This window comes from Oncorhynchus tshawytscha, linkage group LG23 (genome assembly GCF_018296145.1).
Source record: "Oncorhynchus tshawytscha isolate Ot180627B linkage group LG23, Otsh_v2.0, whole genome shotgun sequence".
Classification (NCBI taxonomy): Eukaryota; Metazoa; Chordata; class Actinopteri; order Salmoniformes; family Salmonidae; genus Oncorhynchus; species Oncorhynchus tshawytscha.
In genome coordinates this window covers 2,540,976-2,565,384 of record NC_056451.1, presented here as the reverse complement: position 1 = coordinate 2,565,384, position 24,409 = coordinate 2,540,976, and the positions used below count along the sequence as shown (strand labels likewise).

General features: G+C 45.3%; 1 protein-coding gene across 4 annotated transcripts in view; it reads left to right on the top strand.

Annotated features, from left to right (window-relative positions):
• Positions 1–24,409, top strand: part of LOC112223153 (protein dopey-1) — a 37,282-nt gene continuing 12,873 nt past the window's right edge. The window contains exons 1-21 of one of the 4 annotated variants that reach the window (XM_024386161.2): positions 1–374; positions 1,701–1,896; positions 2,109–2,290; positions 2,664–2,834; positions 3,016–3,205; positions 3,579–3,677; positions 3,974–4,073; positions 7,229–7,338; positions 8,233–8,347; positions 8,663–8,783; positions 8,885–9,004; positions 9,226–9,331; positions 9,868–9,897; positions 12,904–13,125; positions 15,045–15,543; positions 15,799–16,082; positions 17,890–18,042; positions 18,253–18,353; positions 20,600–20,874; positions 21,151–22,431; positions 22,514–23,417. In XM_024386161.2, the coding sequence (XP_024241929.1) occupies positions 1,759–1,896; positions 2,109–2,290; positions 2,664–2,834; positions 3,016–3,205; positions 3,579–3,677; positions 3,974–4,073; positions 7,229–7,338; positions 8,233–8,347; positions 8,663–8,783; positions 8,885–9,004; positions 9,226–9,331; positions 9,868–9,897; positions 12,904–13,125; positions 15,045–15,543; positions 15,799–16,082; positions 17,890–18,042; positions 18,253–18,353; positions 20,600–20,874; positions 21,151–22,431; positions 22,514–23,417 (5,201 nt within the window). In that variant the 5' untranslated portion in view covers positions 1–374; positions 1,701–1,758. Of the gene's footprint in view, positions 375–1,700; positions 1,897–2,108; positions 2,291–2,663; positions 2,835–3,015; positions 3,206–3,578; positions 3,678–3,973; positions 4,074–6,832; positions 7,079–7,228; positions 7,339–8,232; positions 8,348–8,662; positions 8,784–8,884; positions 9,005–9,225; positions 9,332–9,867; positions 9,898–12,903; positions 13,126–15,044; positions 15,544–15,798; positions 16,083–17,889; positions 18,043–18,252; positions 18,354–20,599; positions 20,875–21,150; positions 22,432–22,513; positions 23,418–24,409 lie in introns of those variants that run through there. The other 3 variants (XM_024386162.2, XM_024386163.2, XM_024386164.2) reach the window with 3 other exon arrangements.

Genomic DNA, 24,409 nt, shown 5'->3' with positions numbered 1-24,409 from the left:
ACAATCTGCAATGCAGTCTGGGACAGCTGTAAACGGGATTGTTTGGGCTTTGTGAACCTGAACGTAGGGCAGGTGTGGTTTTGATGGTAGTTTGTTATTCAATAATAAAGGTAAAGACATTGCTATCTCAGAATATGTAGGATACACGTTATTATCTGACCCGTGAGCGTTGTGTGCTTACTTGACAAGTGCCACGGTTTAACTGATTCGACGACGGGGGCCCGGCAACAGCAACACGGGCATTGCTATCACATACCGTTAGCTACCAAGGATAGATTTCCCACTGTGCCAATAGCGCAGACTGATTTTTTTTTTTCATTCGTCAAGCTGGATAAATAATTTAGTGATAGAGGTTTTCAAATATCCTACTAACGGTAAGCATTTATCGTTGATTGTCACGGCCGAGAAATAACTGTCGTTGCTAGCTTTGGGACACAACATCGGGAGTTAGTCTGTCTGAGAATGTGTCCCAAAGCTAGTCGTTGCAGGCTGTAACGTTACAGCAAACTAAGTTACATGGTACTATTGTAACCATCTGGGTGTTGGTTCCATGCCTTGACTGAGTTAGTTAGCTAACTTATTACGATAGGTGATGTCATTCAAGTTTGGTTGCGAGTTATTTTTAGCTGCCTTGAAAAGTGTATAACGTCGTCTGCCTTCGAAATAACACTTGTTGTCTTGTTTCCATCTTTTTAAATAGGTGACTTGCTAGCTAGTTTGAGCTTGCGTTATATAATTTGCATATCATTATATAGTTCTTGTCAATATCTAGTTGGTGTCATTATGAAATTAGGCTCTCTTGCCAACTAAATACAGATCCATATTGCAGCAAGTACAAAGACTAGGGCTGTTATTTAGTTTCCTGTCTCGCCCACCCCACCAATAACACATTTTATTGTGAGGCAATGGGCAGGGCTGTCATGTGATGCACGTACTCGTACCACGTAGGTCTGTCCCTTCCCTGATTACCAGGCGGCAGGAATGTAGGTTTCTGCCTAGGTTGACATTGTATTCGATACTGGTACTCCCTGTATCAAGCCATGTTATTTTCAACTCCCTATACTTAGCCATGTTTTCTTTTTTTTTTACTCATGATTTTTATTTGCTATTCACTGTGCAACTATTTCCATGTTTTCTTTTTTTAAATCTGTAACTCTGCACTGTTGGAAATGCATTTACTGTTAGTCTACACCTTGTTGTCTACAAAGCATGTGACAATTAAAATGTGATTTGATTTGATTGTAGTTGAAACCCAACTCTCTCACACATCTTTCTCTCTCTGTTCACTTGACTTCTGTATCTGTCTGTTGAAGCCCGCCCATCTATCTACCTCTTCCATGTCTTAGTGAAACAGGCATCTGTTTCACTAAGACGATTGGAAGAAGACACTCATGATTACGCACTCTTCACATACCAACACTAACCGTGTCAATTTCTTGTACCCTGTCAGACTTTGTTCCTAATAAACATTTGTCATTTGTATATGACTGGTCAATAAACAGCTCCATCTGTGCACCATCATCAATCCATATACTTCTCCTCTGTAATGCTCTCATTCTGACAGATTGACTGGCACTGGCCTGCACATTAATTACACATATGTAGTGTGAGACTAATGAAGCTTCCATACGCAATGTTCTGATTAATCACTCACTATGACTCAGAGTTATAATCCCCCCCCCCTGACTCATTCACTCCAGGTGTGATGTGTGTATGTGAGCTTGGTGTTGACAAGTAGCAGAATATCCACCCAGGAGGATGAATGCAGAGGAAGTGGAGCTGCTCAGTGACTCCAAGTACAGGAATTATGTGGCGGCGGTTGACAAGGCCCTCAAGAACTTTGAGTACTCTAGCGAATGGGCGGACCTCATCTCTGCACTGGGCAAACTCAACAAGGTAACGACCACAAACATTTACGTGTTTGGATATTTCACATGTGTACATTTTAGTTTGGAATGGATACACAATGACCACATAAGCAATTAAAACCAGATCTGCATAGTCTCTAATGCGCTAAATGCATTTTTTTTTTTTAACTCGACACTATTGCGGAAAGATGTAGATTGGCCACTGGTACTCCACGTCAAATGTTTGAATCTGTTTCTCAGGTTTTGCAAAGCAATGCCAAGTACCAGGTGGTGCCCAAGAAGCTGACGATAGGCAAGCGTCTGGCTCAATGCCTCCACCCAGCTCTGCCCAGCGGGGTGCACCGCAAGGCCCTGGAGACCTACGAGATCATCTTCAAGATCATAGGGCCCAAGAGGCTGGCCAAAGACCTCTTCCTCTACAGGTATCGATTAGGCTACTGGATGTCAACACTTGTTCAGGACAGTAGGAGAAGTACAGTAGCTTTATTGTAACTGGAGAACATGTCATAAACTGAATTTGAACTAGTAAAGTAAGTAAATAAGCCTTGTCCAAGCCAGAATGGTCCATAGGGCAGGAGCCTGTTTCTCCTGTTTCTGTAGCGTGAGGCAGCATGATGTAGAAGTACACCCCCTGGACAGAACGCTAGTCTATTGCAGGGCCTTACCCTCATTCCATCTCCTTTGAACTAGTAAGAGAATGAAAATAGGTCAACTGTAGAAAAATATGCCTTATCTGCCCTATAATTTCCCCTTTACTCTATTACCCTAACACCTGCCCCCTGCTTTCTGTTTCAGCTCTGGGCTGTTCCCTCTACTCTCAAATGCTGCTATGTCTGTGAAGCCGGTGCTGCTGGGCCTGTATGAGACATACTACCTGCCCCTGGGAAAGACCCTCAAACCTGGCCTGCAGGGGCTGCTAACTGGGGTCCTACCGGGCCTGGAGGAGGGCTCTGAATACTATGATAGGTAAGAGATGGAGGGCTGGAGAAAGAGAAATTATGTCATTGAATGAAGTGAATTGCTAATTATGAAGGGAAAAAAATATTCAGTCAGAATCAACCTTAGTAACAATTCAATCATCTGGGATTCAGTATGTTTGATTTGCAACCCAAATTCAGTTATTTCAATTCAATGCAATCCTGTCCAGGACCAACATGTTGCTGGAGAAGGTGGCTGCGGCGGTGGAGCAGTCGGCCTTCTACAGCGCCCTGTGGGGCAGCATCCTGACCAGCCCCGCCGTGCGCCTGCCCGGGGTCACCTTTGTCCTGCTGCACCTCAACCGCAAACTCTCCATGGAGGACCAGCTCTACATCATGGGCAGCGACATCGAGCTCATGGTACACAAAAAGAAGAATCATTTTCAGAGACACTTGTCTTTTTCCTTTATCCCCCCCAAGATGCACACACCAAGTAGAGCTTGTAGTGCCTGTGTTTGGGGAACTTTTGGAAATCATTAGTAGTGTATTCATGATGCAGACTGAGATTATTAAATCCTGTGAACTTGTATTGAGTAGGTCCAGGAGTTTTTCCTAATAAAATAAAAACTTAAACTTTGGGCCCTACTTCTTTCCTGAAGAACAAGCAACAAATGCAATAGGAGTTAACCTAGTCTGGTTGTTCTGAAATTCGACATTCACAAAAGTATTTGCAGTACATTAGATAGATGTAAATGGGGCTTGATTTAACCCTGTGTGGTGTCGAACCCTGCAGGTGGAGGCAGTCAGCACGTCAGTACAGGACTCCAGTGTTCTGGTCCAGAGGAGCACCCTGGACCTGATCCTCTTCTGCTTCCCATTTCACATGAGTCAGGTAAGGACAGATCTGCACTATTCTGTCAGCACTGCTCAGCACACAAGACAGCAGTCACAGCACTTTTGGGAACTGGCCATTCTTGATGATGAGGCTATCCAACATCCAGTTAGAGGGAGAGCATGCAGTGACTCACAGTGGATGCTTGTTTGGCTGTTCACCTCACCATTCAATCATCGAAGCACAATGTGCCTCAGAGACCAAACAGCCCAAATTACGGCATCCTTCTAATTAAGAACTCGTCTGACCTCAGCTATTATTTCCTTACTTTTGTTGTGTGTGTGTTGCTGTTCCAGGCCACCCGTCCAGACATGATTCGGATCCTCTCTGCAGCGCTGCACGTGGTTCTGAGGAGGGACATGTCACTCAACCGCAGACTGTACGCCTGGCTGCTGGGTAAAAGACACACTCACGCACATGCAATGGTTTTCCTTAGCCGGTAATAGCCGGGTTCTGGGCGTAATTTTTTGGGGAAAATCCGATAAATAAAATTGGCACCTGCAAATTGTCTGGGAGAAGAAGAAAAAAATCCCATTGTGAAATAATGCTTTTTAGCCTATTCACTGATGGAAATACCAGTATATGTAAATACATTTGACGGGTCATGCTTATCAGTCAATAAGATAATTAGCATAATTTAGTGAAATTAAATTGGTACGTGTTCAGTATATTTGTTATGTATCCTATTTATCACATGCATACAGCATACAGAGCGTTTTAGCAGAGAATCTGTCGGACAGCGCTCTAGCTGCTGCTACAGCAAAGGCTTAGGCAACCGAAAACGGGCTTCATCAGCGCGTCACACCAATTTGCAATTAGTTGTGTCAAGTTGGCTGGATGTTCTTTGGCTGGTGGACCATTCTTGATACACACGGGAAACTGTTGAGCGTGAAACCCAGCAGCGTTGCAGTTCTTGACACAAACCGGTGCGCCTGGCACCTACCACCATACCCCATTCAAAGGCACTCCAATGTTTTGTCTTGTCCATTTACCCTCTGAATGGCACACATACACAATCCATGTCTCAATTGTCTCAAGGTGTTAAAATCCTTCTTTAACCTGTCTCCTCCCCTACACTGATTTGAAGTGGATTTAACAAGTGATATCAATAAGGGATCTTAGCCTTCATCTGGATTCACCTGGTTAGTGTATCATGGCTTTCCATGGAAAAGAGCAGGTGTTCTCAACTTTCTTTCATTGTCCAGTAGCCAAAGACACAATCCTAGTCATATTAACAACCCTTGCTAGTGGCTGCATATTAGATCTCCCCTCTCTCTGTCACATGAAACCACTAGAATGTGGGGTGTGCTTTTGACAACTGTGTTTTCCCACTAATTGCATTATGGAACGAACATTCACGCCTAACCTACTGCCTTGTGCTGCTTTGCTGCGCTTATAATGTGAATAAATAATAGTTTATCAACATTTTTAAGCTAAACGTTCTGATCTGTTGCATCAGAATCATTGCTTTAAAAAAATATATATGTTTTTACGTAGCCTAGACCTACAGGTTGTATGAATTTAGGATCTATCGTGCCACAACTGTCCCAGAGTCTGTTTGGGATAGGCTATTTCTTTCTTGCACAGAACGACAAGATGACCAATAGAATAGGTCAACTTTTCTATGGGGGATAGTAGGTTGACATAGGCTAGTGATTTTGCTGTTCATTACTCCCTCGTCTTGTTGGCTGAGGAAAAGTAAATCTGGACAGTTATTCTAACATCTTCAAAGTGCACATCAGAATTTGGTAAGAACTTTCTTGCCTCCTCGTCTTGCATGTTCTTTTAATATGAATTACCATAATCTAAATGTGATTTCTGTTATGGGTTCGGTATATTTCCGGTAATTAAAGTGCTGCTGGTCAAATGTCCGGCGCCACATTTTCATAATGGAAACCCTGGTATACAGGCACAAACAAGCACATGCACACATACATACTAGAGGTCGACAGATTAATCGGAATGGCCGATTTCAAGTTTTAATAACAATCGGAAATCGGTATTTTTGGACACAGATTTTTACACCTTTATTTAATCTTTATTTAACTAGGCAAGTCAGTTAATAACACATTCTTATTTTCAATGACGCCTAGGAACGGTGGGTTAACTGCCTCGTTCAGGGACAGGCAGAACAACAGATTTTCACGTTGTCAGCTCGGGGGATTCAATCTTACAACTTTACAGTTAACTCGTCCAACGCAATAACGACCTGCCTCTTGTTGCACTCCACAAGGAGTGCCTGTTACGCGAATGCAGTACGCCAAGGTAAATTGCTAGCTAGCATTAAACTTATCTTATAAAAATCAACCAATCATAATCACTAGTTAACTACACATGGTTGATGATATTATTAGATATTATCTAGCGTGTCATGCGCTGCGTATAATCTGACTGAGCATACAAGTATCTAAGTATCCTACAGAGCGGTGGTAGGCAGAAGCAGGTGTGTAAACATTCATTCAAACAGCACTTTCGTGCGTTTTGCCAGCAGCTCTTCGTTGTGCGTCAAGTATTGCGCTGTTTATGACTTCAAGCATATCAACTCCCGAGATGAGGCTGGTGTAACCGAAGTGAAATGGCTAGCTAGTTAGTGCGCGCTAATAGCGTTTCAAACCTCACTCGCTCTGAGCCTTCTAGTAGTTGTTCCCCTTGCTCTGCATGGGTAACACTGCTTCGAGGGTGGCTGTTGTCGTTGTGTTCCTGGTTCGAGCCCAGGGAGGAGCGAGGAGAGGGACGGAAGCTATACTGTTACACTGGCAATACTAAAGTGCCTATAAGAACATCCAATAGTCAAAGGTTAATGAAATACAAATGGTAAAGAGAGAAATAGTCCTATAATTCCTATAATAACTACAACTTCTTACCTGGGAATATTGAAGACTCATGTTAAAAGGAACCACCAGCTTTCATATGTTCTCATGTTCTGAGCAAGGAACTTTAGCTTTCTTACATGGCACATATTGCACTTTTACTTTCTTCTCCAACACTTTGTTTTTGCATTATTTAAACCAAATTGAACATGTTTCATTATTTATTTGAGGCTAAATTGATTTTATTGATGTATTATATTAAGTTAAAATAAGTGTTTATTCAGTATTGTTGTAATTGTCATTATTTAAAATAAAATTAATCGGCCGATTAATTGGTTTTTTTGGTCTCCCAATAATCGGTATCGGCGTTGAAAAATCATAATCGGTCGACCTCTAATACATACCACTGCATGCGTTCTGTACAACTTAGTATAGTTGCGCTGTTGGACTTTGCCTGTTGGAATGATCATCTGGTCATTAATGTCTTGTGCAGTAACATGTCTTGTAACAAGTCATATGCCAGTGCTTATTTCCCTACTTTGTTTTGTCTTATTTGCGTCTTACTCGCTGTGGATTTTTTTTAAAATGCTGGTAAGTGTCTGCTTGGTTAAGCAGGGCTCATTTTTTTACACGCAGAAAAGCTTGTTTGTTTGCAAAATTACTGGTAACTCAATCTCACCCCACCCTCTTCTCCCTTGTCTTTCATCATATTGTGTGTGTGTGTGTGTACTCTGCTCCTAGGCTTTGACAACAATGGTGTGAGGACAGGCCCTCGCAGCTCTCGACAGAGCAACCCTGAGGACCATGCTACCCAGTATTTCAATACCTACTCCAAGGACATGCTGGTCCAGGTACGCCTTGTATGCACACACACGGCCTTTATAAAAATCCATGCAAAAACAAGACAAGCTGTTCCATGTGCATTTGCTCAGCCTTTAAATACAGATTGCTAACACACACTTAAAAGACAAACTGTTCCAAAGCTATTTGCTTAAATTATTATTTTCAAAGTTTGAGTTGTTCATCTGAAAGGGAGCAAGGTAAATGCCATTTTTCAGCAGGTGAAATTCAGACCCCTACTGCTCCCCCTCTGTGCCCCCTTTTAATCTCTAAACTACCCCCCCCCACCTACACACACACACCCTTAGGGGTTTGCCTGTAATGCCTGTAGCCCCCTACTTCCACACCCCTCCTAATCCCAGGGGCCTTCCCTTTGAAGCTCTCTGAAATACTGCTCTGTGCCTGGGCCATGATCACACACTATTCCCCCTTGTAATGCACTGTCACGCTCCAACAGCATTGGCCCCTATGATGGCGGGGCCTACATGTGATGTGTCCTGTTACTCCAGGGGTTGGGACAGACAGACCAGGGCTTTAATTTGTTCATCTGCCATCTGTTCATGGACACTTGTTGGGTCTCCTCCTGCCGGGAAACGGGGCTACTGCAGGGACCGTCTGTTCCCCGGACCCATCCGCTTCTGTGTTAGACGAGGCGTGAAACACACACACACACACACACACACACACACACACACACACACACACACACACACACTGAAGGACAAAAATAAGATTTGCATTGGAAAATGTCCCCAGGCCCTAACCCAAAAATGTAATCCCAACCAGAAACTAGATAGCTAACCAGCTGAGTCCGTGTTCTGCCGCCTGTCTCTGGAGTTGCTTTGATCGTTCTGTATTTTTTGAATGCTTTTTGATCCAGAAGTTTTGACCGTGTGTGTGTGCAGGCAATGGTGGGGATCCTGCAAGGGAAGGCCCGAGGCGGGGAGGAGGAGAGCATCCTGATGCATGACCTCAAGCCTTTCCGCATTCTCATCAGTCTGCTGGACAAACCTGAACTCGGTACGGTATATTACTACATCCATCAGATCAATGCAACACATATCATTCATGTCACTTTTACACACCGAATAGAACACACACAGCATTTTGGTCATAGTGACCCACTACTGGGCCGCTTTCAGAAGGGAACACCATAGCAAAACGTTTCACAGCTGACAATTAAAATGAGCGCTTCTTATTGGACAAATCCAGGCAGTCCGTCCCCGTTTCAGTCCATTTCCTTCCATTTGGTGCCTAATGACCCTATTTCCCTTCGACTGTTCAAGATACATTTGTAAATGATCAGTGACTGATTTGTGACCCTGTGTGTTCCAGGACCAGCCATCCTGGAGGACGTTTTGATCGAGGTCTTCAGGACATTACACACACAGTGCCGAGCAGAGTTGGACCTGCAGAACCACAACCAATTCAGCAAGGACCATGCTCATCTCAGCAGGTTGGCCAGCATGTGTGTGTGTAACACTAAACACATGAAAAAAGCCAAAGCTTTAATAATAACCATTGTAAGCTAAGGGTCGTATTGATTGTTTCCCTCAGCAAACTGCGAGAAAACAAGAAAACTGCAGAGCTTATCAAGACGGCCAATCTCCTGTTCAACTCTTTTGAGCCGTACTACATGTGGGACTATATCGCTCACTGGTTCGAGGACTGCTGCAGGTCTGTGTGTATGCGCTGCTCCATGTGTTAATGCTGACATGGTAAGATAGCGAGCTAGAGCCTGAGTCGTGTTCAGTAGGCCACACCATAGCAAAATGTTTCGCAACAGAAAATAAAGTTTGGCATTTCTTATTGGACAAATTTTACTCCGTTTTTTTTTTTGCGTAATGAACACCCACCTGTTTTGTGTTTGTAAATGGGTCACTCTGTCCATCTTGCAGCAAGGCAAAGAATGGACCAGGGAATGCTGGGAGCACAGAGTCCTCAGGGCTCTCATTGGTGGAGTTCTGTCAGCTGGTGGACTTCCTACTGGACATTGTGTCCTTGGTGAGACATACACACACACCCTTCTCTCCCTGGCTTCCTTTCTCACTCATACTATAGTCCCTCTATACAGAACAACAGCCATTGAAATATCAGTACTCATACAATAGAATATTTACTAATTATAAGTCGCAGTTTCTGAATGTGAGTGCTCATGGCAATCCCTTATGGTGTGTGCTGTCTTTCTATCTGTGTGTGTGCAATGCATTAACAGGTTCTAGAACTGCCTGTATTTTGTGTCATTGCATCTTCTAGTAGAGAGAATGCTTGTCTTCATTTCCAATCTGAAATGGTTGGAAAGCCCCTGACACCTTTATTACTGTCTGTGTGCGTGCACAGCGTGTGTGTGAGCGATTGCTTGTGCAGGTGTTTGCGTGTGTTTGCGCGTGTGTGTGTGTGTGTGTGTGTGTGTGTGTGTGTGTGTGTGTGTGAGCGTGCAGATGTTTCTCTGCATGAGTATGTTTTGCATACAAAGTGTCCTCTGGCCTATGCTCTGCTTGCTCCTGTCTGTTCAATCTATCTGCTCTCTTTCCTTGAAGCCTACTAGAAGCATGAGGGTAATCTGCCAGGTAAAGTACTGCTGTCTCCTGCTTCTTCACCCTTCATCCTGCCTGCCTGCATTACTGTGCTTGGATAACATTTTAGCAACGTCCCAGCAACATTCCTAAAGCCAATTTTAAATGTTGGTTATTTTTCTGGCTTTGAATATGGTTATTGTACTTCAGAGTGAGTAAAATGTTCCTGTATTATTGGGAATATGGGAGGAATGTCTACCTAGTCCAACAGAATTGGGATTTTTGTGTAGTAATATACTGTATATATATTCATAGTTTGGTGGGGGATGTTGTGAAAATTAAAATTCAGCCTGGTGTGTCATTATCCTGCATGCACAGAATAATATGCTCCCATTGCTCACATTTAAAGAAGTAGCCTATGGCTTTTTGAATATTTCACTTTTGTTTATTCTTAATTTGTCCATTGTTCTGTTTTCTTTTAGCATAATTTTTGAACATGTCATTTGTAAAGAAAATGTCCATTACAACATTCAAGGAAAAGGTACAATGTAAGATGACAATGATTTGAGGAAGCCTGCTCATGATGAAATATTTTAGTAGGGTTGTATTTTTCAAAGGGTCTAACCTAACAACTTTCTAAACAACGCATAGTATTGTGTACTACCCTCATAAAATACAATGCTTTCAGAAAGTATTCACACCCCTTGACTTTTCCCAAATGTTTATTTTTTTTACAAAGTGTGATACAAATTTATTTAGTTGTAATTTTAAGTGAATGATCTACACAAAATACTCATGTCAAAGTGGAATATCTTTTTTAATGGAAAATAAAACATGAATATATCTTGATTAGATAAGTATTCAACCCCCTGAGTCAATACATGTTGGAATCACCGTTGGCAGCGATTTATAGCGGTGTGTCTTTCTGGGTAAGCTTTGCACATCTGTATTGTACAATATCTGCATCTTATTCTTTAAAAAATTCTTCAAGCTCTGTCAACTTTGTTGTTCATTGCAAGACAGCCATTTTCAAGTCTTGCCGTAGATTTTCAAGCCAATTTCAGTCAACTGTAAACTCGGCCACTCGGGAACATTCAATGTTGTCTTGTTCAGCAACTCCAGTGTAGATATGGCCTTGTGTTTTAACTTATTGTCTTGCTGAAAGGTGAATTTGTCTTCCAGTGTCTGTTGAAAAGCAGACTGCACCAAGTTTTCCTCAAGGACTTTCCCTGTGCCTAGCTATATTCTGTTTATTTTTATCCCCCAAGAAACTCACTTGTCCATAACATGATGCATTTTGTTGGATTTGCCCCCAACATAACACTTTGTATTCAGGACAGAAAGTTAATTTCTTTGCCACATTTCTTGCAGTATTAGTAGTGCCTTATTGAAAACAGGATGCATGCTTTGGAATAGTTATGTTTTGTACAAGCTTTAGTATTTTGGATTTATGTTCGTGTTGTTGAGCCACACTCGGTTATCTCCTCTCACAGCCATTAAACTGTAACTATTTTAACATCACCATTGGCCTCATGGTGAAATCCCTGAGGTTTCCTTCCTCTCCTGCAACTGATTTTGGAAGAGCACCTATGTCTTTGTAGTGACTGGGTATATTGATACCACCATCCGAAGAGTAAAATGAATAACTGACGCCATTCTCAAAGGGATATTCAATGTGAGCTTGAGGTGCCTTTCTTTGCGAACCATAGGAAAACCTCCCTGGTCTTCGTGGTTGAATCTGTGCTTGAAATTCACTGCTGGACTGAGGGACCTTGCAGATAATTGTGTGTGTAGGGTACAGAGATGAGGTAATCGTTTAAAAAACAATGTTAAACACTATTATTGCACACAGTGAGTCCATTCAACTTATGTGACTTGTTCAGCAGATTTATACTCCTACATGTATTTAAGCTTTCCGTAACAAAAGGGTTGAATACTTATTGACTCAAGACATTTTCTGGTTCAGTCTGCTTTTAGACCTGTAAACATTTCTAAAAGCAGACTGAGCCAGGCTTTCCTCTATGGTTTTGTCTGTGCCTAGCTATATTCCATTTACTTTTGATTAACAAACCAAAAAACTCCCTAGTCCTAGCCAGTGACACAATCTCAATTCAGGCTGTAACACAACAAAATGTGGAAAAAGGGGTGTGAATACTTTCTGAAGGCACTGTACATTTGTATGTTTCAAAACTGTAAGTCCTACAAACACATGCTTAGTACAGTTCGGAAGGTAAGAACTGTTGGATTCTGATAAAGAAAAACAGTGTGACTACTACAGAGCCCGAGATGCAGCAGGCAAAAAAATAATAATTTGAGTTCATTTTTTTTCTTTGGGCGTGGGGGGGCAACGTGCCATGCCTTCATTTTTTGTCTTGCTGGAATGATATACAGTGCCTTCAGAAAGTATTTATACCCCTTGACTTATTCCACATTTTGCTGTTTAAATATTTTTTTCTCTCACCCATTTACACACAATACCCCATAATGACAAAGTGGCAACATGTTTTATAGAATGTTTTGCAAATTTATTGAAAATGAAATACAGAAATATATCTCATTGACGTAAGTATTCAGACACATTTTAGTTTATTGCATTCAGTTATACAACTGACAGGGTATCCCCCTTTACCTCCTTGGGGCGGGGGTACCCCCCCAAATCGTTGGACGCGGTTCTGGGTCCAAAACAACCACAGATTATTCTGGAAATGCCTACAAAGCCATGGTAATGGTATACAGTTTCTCTAATGTGTCGACTAATTTTAAAGAATTGAGAGGTTAAACACAAGCGTTGTACTGATAACTAATAATAATAAATAACTATATAGATTCGGAATTGGATTTGAATTACATCAAGCTCCAAAAAGAGCTTTCTCAGATATGCTTGATGCTGCCTTTTTATTTTATTACGTTTATTTGACAGGGTCAATTTACAGTTAAAACACAAATCAGGTAATGTGATGCATCGTACCGGATTAATCTAGAAATCTAATGTCCATCCCCAGGCGAGTGGCGACCCTATTCTCCAGAGCCCTCTCACCCTCCTCTTCCTCCTCCCTTCAGGAGACCTACATAGAGATCCAGACGGAGCACCTTCCCCAGCTTCTGCTGCGCATGGTTTCTGCCCTGACCTCTCACCTCCCGGCCCTGGGCCTTGGGGAGCTCACCCACTGCCTGCGCCTCTGCTCTAAGATCCTCAGCAAGGTGCAGCCCCCCCTGGTGTCCCCCCTGTCCCTGCCCACGGGCCCCCTCGCCTCCACAGTCTCTGCTAAGGAGGAGAAACGGGTGAGAAATACTGAGATGGTGCCCCAGCCCGGGACACCTATACGAGTTAGATTAACCTTGGTTCTTACAGAGCATATTCTATAGCTTTTGTTGTTTATGTTTGAGGTTTTTTTTCATGATTGTATGCATATGTAAAATAAATGCTTAAATGTATGATGAATCAATATTTCGTGCAGACATTTCCCAGGTAATAAGGATAATCTGTAGGCTACTTTTTCATGAAAAACGCAACTGGTCTATCCTGATTTACGCTTTTAACCCAGTTACATTTGATCCCGTAAAGCATTGGTGATGATGAATGAGCTTCAGTCATCACCTCTGCCAAGTCTGAAAGCATCCTGTTGTCTTCCGAGTTCTACCTTGCCTTTACACAGTTTGCTTTAGCAAATTGTCCCTGAGCATTTGGTTGATCATAAAATAACACCGTTCCTTTTATCTCTGAACAGTGTTAAATCGGTTTTGCCTTTTTTCATTGTCAAGCGGATGTTCAAAGGCAAACATACAACCCCCTAACACGCCCACATTCATTGATTCTCACTTTGAAAATGAAAACTTTGTCAATTTTTCAGTTCCTAGCTGATGTCTGACTACCTTTGATAGTACACATGTCACTTCTTTCACTTCCTGCCAAATAAAATCATCAGAGCAGGGCTTCTCTGTTGTTGACCTAGCAGAGATGACAGCAGTTTGGCCTCATTCCCTAGCCCTCAAAAACATAAACAACCATCCAAGTCCCTCATGGTGTCCCCTGGTCCCAGTGCTGGCCCCCACCCCTCTACCCCCTCAATTTGTCTGGGTGGTCCCCTCTCCAGGACTGGAGGGGAGCTGGAGAACTGTCCCTCCCCTTTCCCCAGACAGAGGTGTTAGAAGCTGGGATCAGTCAACTATCTTTGTCCCCCTGTCTGTTACCTGGCGGTCTGGTAGAGTGTTTCAGTGCTCAGTAAGGCTTGACTAAAAGTTGACCGACTCCTAGGCTAGAGGTAGAGGCCAGGGAGAGGTGCAAGGGAGGGGGCACATAGAGACACACACACAAGTGATAACTAACAAACAGCTGAGCCCCTCTTTCTCTCAGAGGAAGGGTTTCCCCTTGGGTATGTCTGCTCCATTGGAGTGGAAGGTTTCCTTCCCTCCCTTCAGCTCTATCCATCCTCCCCCCTCTCCCTTCCTCCTGTTCTCCAGCTACCCTCCTGGGGACATTTACAGGACGTAGTTTGCCATCTGAGTCCTGCCGCCAGAATGTGTAGCCTCAGCCTGCCGCACTGCATGCTGGGAAAGCCCTGGGGCTGTTTTGTGGCATGGCAATGTGGGGCTGTCTGTCGATCTGTCCTAAGCTGGCTGGCATGATGCAGGGAGGGAGCTGTATGTAGGGTGTAGTTAAGGAGTCCGTTCAGTTTGGGGCAACAGCTGTCTACTTCCCTGTCTGCGCTGTGGGTGCCTAAGGTGTGTGTGTGTGGGGGGGGTCTGTCAGGGAGTGTCTGTGCTTAGAAGTCCTCTCCCTCCTTGTCTCCTGAGAGACCTGCGCTCTTCTCTTGACCTGATGCACTTTGGTCCCCACTGACAATCCTAAAACAGGCCCCGTTATTTATTAGGAACTGTGCTGTCTGCGTTTGACCTCTTCTCCTTTCTCCTCTCTTCTTCCTTTTCTCTCTCCTAAGTCCCTGCCCTCTACTCTGGAGCTCCCCAGCGGTGAGGTGTTTGACCTCTTCTCCTTTCTCCTCTCTTCTTCCTTTTCTCTCTCCTAAGTCCCTGCCCTCTACTCTGGAGCTCCCCAGCGGTGAGGTGTTTGACCTCTTCTCCTTTCTCCTCTCTTCTTCCTTTTCTCTCTCCTAAGTCCCTGCCCTCTACTCTGGAGCTCCCCAGCGGCGAGGTGTTTGACCTCTTCTCCTTTCTCCTCTCTTCTTCCTTTTCTCTCTCCTAAGTCCCTGCCCTCTACTCTGGAGCTCCCCAGCGGCGAGGTGTTTGAGAACGGGGAGAAACCCAACAGTAGTCGCTCCTCCGAGAGTGGCTTCACCGATTTTGTCCAGTACCAGGACTCTGAGGAACCAGCACTACCCACTCAGCCTTCCCTCAAGACTGGCTGCAGCGGCTCCCTCCCAGCCTCCCAGAACAAGCCGCAGGACAAGCCTGTCATGCAGTGCTGCCTGGAGCATTTCCAGCACTTCCTCTCCCGCCTGGTCACCCTTTACATCACCCCGGGGATGGTAGAAGGATCTGGGGGTGAGAGGAGCGAAGTGGTACGAACGGAACCAGAGGGCGGCGCCCAGCAGAACGGGCGTGATGTGGTTGAGGTGCCGGGGCAAAGGGAGTGTCTGGCGGCCTTTACTGCCGCCTGCCAGCTCTTCCTGGAGTGCTCCAGCTTCCCCGTCTACATCGCCGAGGGCAACCTCAAGTCCACGCCCCCGCCTAAGGAGCAGACTGGTAAGACAGACTGACTGACCACATTTGAGATACAGAACAGGCTCTGCTCAGATGAACAGATCTTCACTATGGCTGGAGAATCGTTTAATTACATTTCAGTTTGATATGATAATCCTATACCCTTCTCCGTATGTCAAACATATGGTCTCTTCTCTCCCCATTGTGTTAGATGAGCACATCTGAACTACAGCTATTTACTGTTGTATGTCTTCTCCCCTTCTCTCAATATAGTATCGTTTCTATTCTCTCCTGCAGACAGCGAGCAAGTGTGTCCTGCCGTGTGGTTGCAGACCTTGATGGACGCCTGCTGCCTGGCCAGTGACTTCAGCGTCCAGGGCGTGGCCATCTCCCTGGTCATGGACCTGGTGGGCCTCACCCAGTCTGTCGCCATGGTCACTGCCGAGGGCAGCATTGCTGGTGGCAACCCAGACTCCACCCAGCCCATGAGCCCTAGCCAGGGCCGTGTTGCTGTGGTGATCAGGCCACCACTCACACAGGGAATCCTAAAGTACATCGCAGAGAAGACCGACTTCTTTAAGGTAAGTGACAGGGAAGAGATTTGTGGCTTATTTGGATCTGATATTGTTGAGATGTTTAGAAGTGGTTCCGTACAGAGAACACACAATGTAGCTCAGTATGATAAATGGAAGAAACTTTTGAGATCTCTTTGCCATTGCTCACCATGATAAATGGTAGAAACATATTCATAAATCTGTTTTGCAGCATGATGAATAGTACAAACTTACAGTACCAGTCAAAAGTTTGGACACACCTACTCATTTAAGGGTAATTCTTATTTAAAAAAATATATATTTTCTACATTGTAGAATAATATCAAAGACATCAAAACTATGAAATAACACCATATGGAATTATGTAGTAACCAAAAAAGTGTTAAACAAATCTAAATATATTTAATATTTTAGTTTCTTCAAAGTTGCCACCCTTTGCCTTGATGACAGCTTTTCACACTCTTGGCATTCTCAACCAGCTTCACCTGGAATGTTTTTTGAACAGTCTTGAAGGAGTTCCCACATGCTGAGTACTTTTTGGCTGCTTTTCCTTCACTCTGTGGTCCAACTCATCCCAAACCATCTCAATTGGTCAAATAGTCCTTACACAGCCTGTAGGTGTGTTGGGTCATTGTCCTGTTGAAAAACAAATGATAGTCCCACTAAGCGCAAACCAGATGGGATGGCGTATCGCTGCAGAATGCTGTGGTAGCCATGCTGGTTAATTGTGCCTTGAATTCTAAATAAATCACTGACAGTGTCACCAGCAAAGCACCCCCACACTATCACACCTCCTCCATGCTTCAAGGTGGGAACCACACATGCAGAGATCATCTGTTCACCTACTCTGCGTCTGACAGACACAGCTGTTTGAACCACAAATCTCAAATTTGGACTCATCAGAACAAAGGACAGATTTTCACCGGTCTAATGTCCATTGCTTGTGTTTCTTGGCCCAAGCAAGTCTCTTCTTATTAGTGTCCTTTAGTAGTGGTTTCTTTGCAGCAATTTGACCATGAATGCCTGATTTCACGCAGTCTCCTCTGAACAGTTGATGTTGGGATGTGTCTGCTACTTGAACTCTGAAGCATTTATTTGGGTTGCAACTTCTGAGGCTGGTAACTCTAATGAACTTATCCTCTGCAGCAGAGGTAACTGTGGGTCTTCCTTTCCTGTGGAAGTCCTCATGAGAGCCAGTTTCATCAAAGCGCTTGATGGTTTTTGCAACTGCACTTGAAGAAACATTCAAAGTTCTTAATTTTCTGGATTAACTGACCATCATGTCTTAAAGTAATGATGGACTGTCATTTCTCTTTGCTTATTTGAGCTGTTTTTGCCATAATATGGACTTGGTATTTTACCAAATAGGGATATCTTCTGTATACCACCCCTACCTTTTCACAACACAACTGATTGGCTCAAACACATTAAGAAGGAAAGAAATTCCACAAATTAACCTTTTTATAAGACAAACTTGTTAATTGGAATGCATTCCTGGTGTCTACCTCATGAAGCTGGTTGAGAGAATGCCAAGAGTGTGCAAAGCTGTCATCAAGGGAAAGGGTGGCTACTTTGAAGAATCTCCAATATAAAATCACTTTTTCTTTTTGGTTACTACATGATTCCATATGTGTTATTTCAAAGTTTTCACTATTATTTTACAATGTAGAAAATAGCACAAATAAAGAAAAACCCTTGAATGAGTAGGTGTGTCCAAACTGTTGGCTGGTACTATATGTTGATCAATCTGTTTTTCAGCATGATAAATGCTATGCTAATAAATCACTCTATATCTCTCTCTAACACACTCTCTCTCTCCCCCTCACCCCTTCAGAGTGTGGCCCTTATCCTGTGGGGACAGTTGGGGGAGGGGACCCCTCAGCACCACCAGCGCAGTGTGGAGCTCTTCTACCAGCTCCACAACCTGGTGCCCTCCTCCAGCATCTGTGAGGACGTCATCAGCCAGCAGCTCATGCACAGAGACAAGGTTGGTCAGCTCAGTACATATGCCGTCAGACCCATAGGAACACACACACAGCTTCACAGTATGCTTGTAAGAATTCTGTATGCCTGAAGGAATACGCTCCAACACACACACAGCTTCACAGTATGCTTGTAAGAATTCTGTATGCCTGAAGGAATACGCTCCAACACACACGCATCCACACACGATTTCTGTGGGTTTTTTTTCTTTCAGAAAATCCGTCTTGAGGCCCATGTGAAGTTCTCTGTGCTTTGGCATCTGACCAGAGACTTGAACATCACCAAGTCTTCCCCTTTCAACCGCACCTTTGACAGGTAGGCTTTCCCTCTCTACTGACACTCCACTCAAAAGTTTGGTTTTATCCTTTGTTTTATCAAGGGTGGACAGAACAGCTGCTAATATATTAATGTAATACATATCTTATACTCTTTTTCTGTCGGTCTCTCTCGCACGCACGCACGCACACACACATACCGTTTGGACGCTACAGACTTTCTTGTGAGAAGACCGATTTTGGGGATGTCTCATGGTCCGACAAACACCGCTGTAGCTCGGCCACCTTCCTCCGCAGATTGAGATGCAGCCCATGCGAAATAAACATGTCTCTAGCGTAAACTGACCGGTTTTGATAGGGATTTTTAAAATGTAACTCAGATTGACGCTCTGTGGATTATTAATATACATCATCACAATAAATCCATTAAGAAACATGATGTGTATTAAATATATTTCAGAGGAACAGGATAGCATAGATCTGGCTATGCGCCATGTCAATGGCAGCCTAAGCTGTAGACTAGTTCATTGAGTGGACAAGAAATGCTTCATTCCCGTACCATTATTTTATAATATATAATTTTAGAGTTGTATGAATACAATTGATCTTAGTTGAATAATATAGAAAGGATATTTTCTCCAAACGATTATTGAGTGAGTGCGTACATGGAGGTCCTATGCACTTGATTTAGAGCTAACTTTAACTGTGAATGATTGTTTTTCAATTTACAATGTCCATTGTCGGGTATGGGGGGGGGGACAAGTAATCCATATGCACTCTAATAGGGAATGGAGGATGCCCTTTACCGTGCTTCCTTTTTCAATCATGCTGGGTCGGCTACAGCGGGATTGCGTATAGAAATGTATGGGCTTATAAGAACTTCCTTCACTCCATGCATCAACCAGCTCAAACCATGTATGCCAGACTCCACCCTAACCCTGCAAGCTACCCAGTGCTTAATTTGGGAACGGACAGTAGCCCACAACATCGAAAACCAAGTGAAATCTATTCGGAAACATCGATGGTAAACCCCCACCCCCCTTTGCCCTCAGAACAGCCTCAATTCATCGGGGTATGGACTCTACAAGGTGTTGAAAGTGTTCCACAGGGAAGCTGGCCCATGTTGACTCCAATGCTTCCCACATTTGTGTCAAGTTTGCTGGATGTCCTTTGGGTGGTGGACCATTCTCTATCCATACGGGAAGCTGTTGAGTGTGAAAACCCCAGCAGTGTTTCCGTTCTTGACACAAACCGATGCGCCTGGCACCTACTACCATACACCGTTCAAAGGCACTTAAATCTTTTGTCTTGCCCATCCACCTTCTGAATGGCACACATACACAATCCATGGCTCTATAATATTGAGGCTTAAAAGTCCTTCTTTAACCTGTCGCCTCCCCTTAATCTACATGGATTGAAGTGGATTTAACAAGTGACATCAATAAGGGATTATAGATTTCACCTGGATTTACTTGGTCAGTCTGTCATGGAAAGAGGAGGTGTCCTTAATGTTTTGTACACTCAGTGTATGTATAAGCTTTAAGATAGGCTTATATAGGTTTAGACAGAACTATATGTATTTATTGTAATTATTTTAATTCAGTCTTTTTTTTGGCTTGGATTCATATAGGCTAGGCTTATGCATATGCATAAGCTCTAATATGCATATGAGGGTTCTGCATGTGACGTCTTAAATGCTTTGAATTAATCAGCGAGGTTAACCAATGGGGACTAATGCTGAGTTTCGCAAGCATGATATTCCCAAACACCCACCCCAAAATAATCAGACTGCCGTTGATAAAGATGTAGGACTCCCGCCATCACCAGTTATCCTCATCATTCAGGTTCTTATAATTCAGTCTTGAAATGTTTGATGTGAATTTTGGATGCATTTGAATTGATGCCAGACTGATTAGAGACAATCGAGTGCTGAGTACCAGGCCGTTAGCGAGTTGGGTACTACTAATGCATCAACTACAGAGCGGAGAATAGGAGGAGATTACTGTGACTCAGCAGTCACTTGGATTTTGACTGCGGTCATGACTCATGACTGCCGGCGTGGCTTCTGTCGATCTCTTGCTCTCTCTTTGCTCTCTCTTTATCAACGGCAGTCTGAAACTCAGCATTTGCTCTCTCTCTTTGCTCTCTCTCTCTCTTTTCTCTCTCTTCTCTCTCTCTCTCTTTGCTTTCTCTCTCTCTCTCTTTGCTTTCTCTCTCTCTTTGCTTTCTCTCTCTCTCTCTCTTTGCTTTCACTCTCTTTGCTCGCTCTCTCTCTCTCTCTCTCAGGTCTCTGTTCATCATGCTGGACAGTCTAAGTTACTGGGATGCGTCAGCCAGCGCAGTGGGCCGGGCCTGGCTCAACCAGGTGCTCCAGAGGCACGACATCGCCCGGGTCCTGGAGCCCCTCCTGCTGCTGCTGTTGCACCCCAAGACCCACCGTGTGTCCATCCAGCGCGTCCAGGCCCAGCGCCACTGGGCCCAGGCGTTCCCTAACCACAACCCCCAGGCCGAACAGGACCCCTCAGAACCCATCTACATGAGAGACTCGGGAATCTCTGACAGTGAGTATAGGGGAGACACGGGTTAGAATGGTGGTAGACAGGACAGCCATGGTCGTGAAGAGATACAGAGCACTGCAGGCTTTTGTTCCAGCCCAGCACTAATAGATTCAACACTCATCTCATGATTGTATAATGTTGGGCTGGAAGAAAAGTCTATAGCTCTAAAGGGTCAATGTAGTTTGGTGAACATTGGTTTGGAGTGAATCTAGTTCAAGGTTCATTTCGACTCTGTAATTTATTTGCATAAACAGTATGTCACACATCCTCTTCTCTCAGACTTCAACCAGATGCCAGGGGACTCTTTGAAGTCAGGGCTCCGAGGGCTGCCGTTGAGCGACATGGAGCCCTTCTGCCTGACAGTCAACCCTCTGAGTGACAGCCTGTCTCTGCTCAGCCTGAGCAGTGAGAACCTGGCGCTGAGCGGTGACTACCATCCTCCTGACCAGCAGGGGGAACCCCACCTCCACGGCTCTGAGTTCAGCGGCTCCCACTCCTCCTCCATAGACAATGGTAGCTTCGATGAGCCAGACGGCACCTGCAGCACAGTGAACGGATTAGGATCTGACCAAGTCCCTGTCCTTATAGAGTCAGACAGTATGGTTGCTGATGAGGAGGATTCACTAGACGAGGTTGTGTTGTCGGTGTTAAATGAGTTGATAGACAGGGTGGTGAGTTTGGGAGAGGATGAGGGGCCACCTGAAACGCCGTCCCCCCCTGAAGCGTGGGCGCAAACGGACTCAGATAGCTCCTCATCAGACACGCAGGCTGGTCTTCGTCTCGATTCGGGCCCCCACGCCCCCTCCCACCGCCTCGAGATGTTAGCGGGAGGCACCCTGGGGTTCTTCCATGTCACCCCACCGGACCAGACAGGGGAGGAGTGGGAGAGTCACCGCGAGGGCATCACTCGCCACAGCTCGTCCCCCTCCATCGTGACCCTGCCGGACAGCTCGGGCCCGGCCTCCCCTCACGACCAGAACCTCCGCTTGGACGTCGTGGACCTGCGGGCCCGTAAGCGCTCCCACAGCAGCACCCAGCTCAGCCTCAAGGGTAAGATCATGGAGCGTCTGCAAGACAAGTCCCCCGGCGCCAAGCCCAAGGTGAAGAAGAGCAAGAGGAAGGAGGAGGAGAGGCTGAGGAAGGCCCTGCAGGCCGAGAAGCTCCGGCTGCCCAGCATCTTCTTCGGAGACAGCCTGGATCTGGAGAATTGGTACAGCTGCGGAGAAGGTGAGGTGTCCGAGATCGAGAGTGACACCAGCTCGCCGAGTGGGGGCGGAGGGGTGAGCGGGGGAAATGGTCCCAACGCGAGAGTGGAGCGTAGAGCTTCCGCCTCGCCGCCTCAGTTCAACATCCACCCCCTCTACCAACACGTGCTGCTCTACCTGCAGCTGTACGACTCATCCCGCACACTGCACGCCCTTTCAGCCATCGCCGCCATGCTGCGGGCAGCGCCATCGGACTTCGTGGATGCCATCTCCACCACCAGCATCAACAACACCTACACGCCCCAGCTGTCACTGCTGCAGAACCTGCTGGCACGCCACCGCGTCTCCGTCATGGGCAAGTCACATTTTTTTATGCATAGAAACACAGATAAAGACCACATAAAATAATGCGATGTTCTATCTCCACCTCCTCCCAGGTAAGGACTTCTACTGCCCCATCTCCCAGGACAGCCACTCCCACTCGTTCCGCTGCGCCATGTTCCTAGAGATCATCATCTCCCTCTGCCTCTACTTCCTGCGCTCCTATTACTCTGCCCACGTGGGCACGGCCGCCACCGACCTGGCGGGCAACCGGGCCATGCAACTGACCAGCTTGGAGGTCCTCACCCTTCTCTTCAGCGAGCTGTCCAAGGTGACTGGCGGCTCGGCCAAAGGCTTCGCCAGCTTCATCAGTGACGTGCTGTCCAAGTGTAAGGTCCAGAAGGTGGTGCTCCACTGCCTGCTCTCCTCCATCTTCTCGGCCCAGAAGTGGCACGAGCAGCGGGCGGCCGGCGTCAACGTGGCCTCCCAGGAGGAGGGTCTCTCAGAGGACAGCGTAATCAACCTCTCAGAAGATCAGATGGACGGCTGCAGCGCCGTTCAGTCCCAGCTGCTGAGGCTTCTCCAGAGCCTGGTGGTGCTGGAGCACAGGGTCCTAGTGCCCGCCGAGGAGGGTGGCGACGGGGGGCCCGTGGTCGTCCCGGGGGGTGTAACATTAGGGGTTGTAACATTAGGGACGGGTAGCGGGGCAGGGACGGGCTTCGAACTGCTGGGAGGTGAGGTGGAGCACATGAACCCACAGCAGCCAATGACGTCGCTGCAGTACCTTCACGGGCAGCCTATCACGGCGCAGGGCATGTTCCTGTGTGCGGTGATCCGGGCGCTGCACCAGCACCACGCGTGTAAGATGCACCCGCAGTGGATCGGCCTGATCACGGCCACGCTGCCCTACATGGGCAAGGTACTGCGCAGGGTGGTGGCCTCGGTCACACTGCAGCTCTGTAGGAACCTGGACAACCTCATTCAGCAGTACCGCTATGAGACCGCCATCACAGACACCAGGTAACTGCTATAGGATAGTTTCTTATGAGCCCATATGGGCTAGGCATTTTGAAACGGTACTGAGACATCCATATCCACACATCTATCCATCAGTCCTGGTTAGCCATTGTAAAACCACACCACTGCTTCCTTTGTAGTCCACAGTACAATGGGATAGTGGCTATATTGGAAGGTTTTTTACATGCAATGTTAATGTGTGTGTTTTAGGTCTACCTACTTTATTTGATTGCGCTGATTGATTGTAAGTCACTCTGAATAAAAGTGTCTGCTAAATAACTTAAATGTAAAACTGGGAAAATTGTTGTTCCAGGATCTGGTGTGAAGGCAACTGCAAGCAGATTGTCAGTAATCAGGTTTCCATCCAACCATTCAATTAATTACCTGATGCAAAAAAAATGTCACGACCGGGCTAATGGAAACAGGACATTTTGAGAGCATTTCATAAATGTCGGGGGACAATTTGTTGATTCGACATGGTGTCAGTAAAATTTGGCTAATTATGCAAGAAATGGCAGTGGAAACGCTTTTATTGTACCTTTTATTTAACTAGGCAACTCAGTTAGGAACACATTTAAATGTTTAATGACTGCCTACGAACAGTGTTCAGGGGCAGAACAACAGATTTTTACCTTGTCAGCTCGGGGATTCCATCTTGCAACCTTTCGGTTGCACATGGGGCGGCTACCTGCCATTATACGTGATTATATTTTGTGTGGTCCTCCCACTGCGACATGCAGTTTATTAGGCGACAGATTAAATAAGTTATGATGAACTTCAAAAGTTTGCGAAAGTGCACAGGGATGAGCTCGATGTGCCTTTACAATAAATATCAATGGTCTTATTCTGGTGACGTGATAATCGAGGCTTGCCTGCCATTTGATAAATAAAAAAGAATCTCGCTCTTATCCATAATAATATCATCATATAGGCTAGCCTAAATACAGCCCGCACTGTATTTGCAAACTGTTGTCTAGAGCGCACCTGCCAAGACC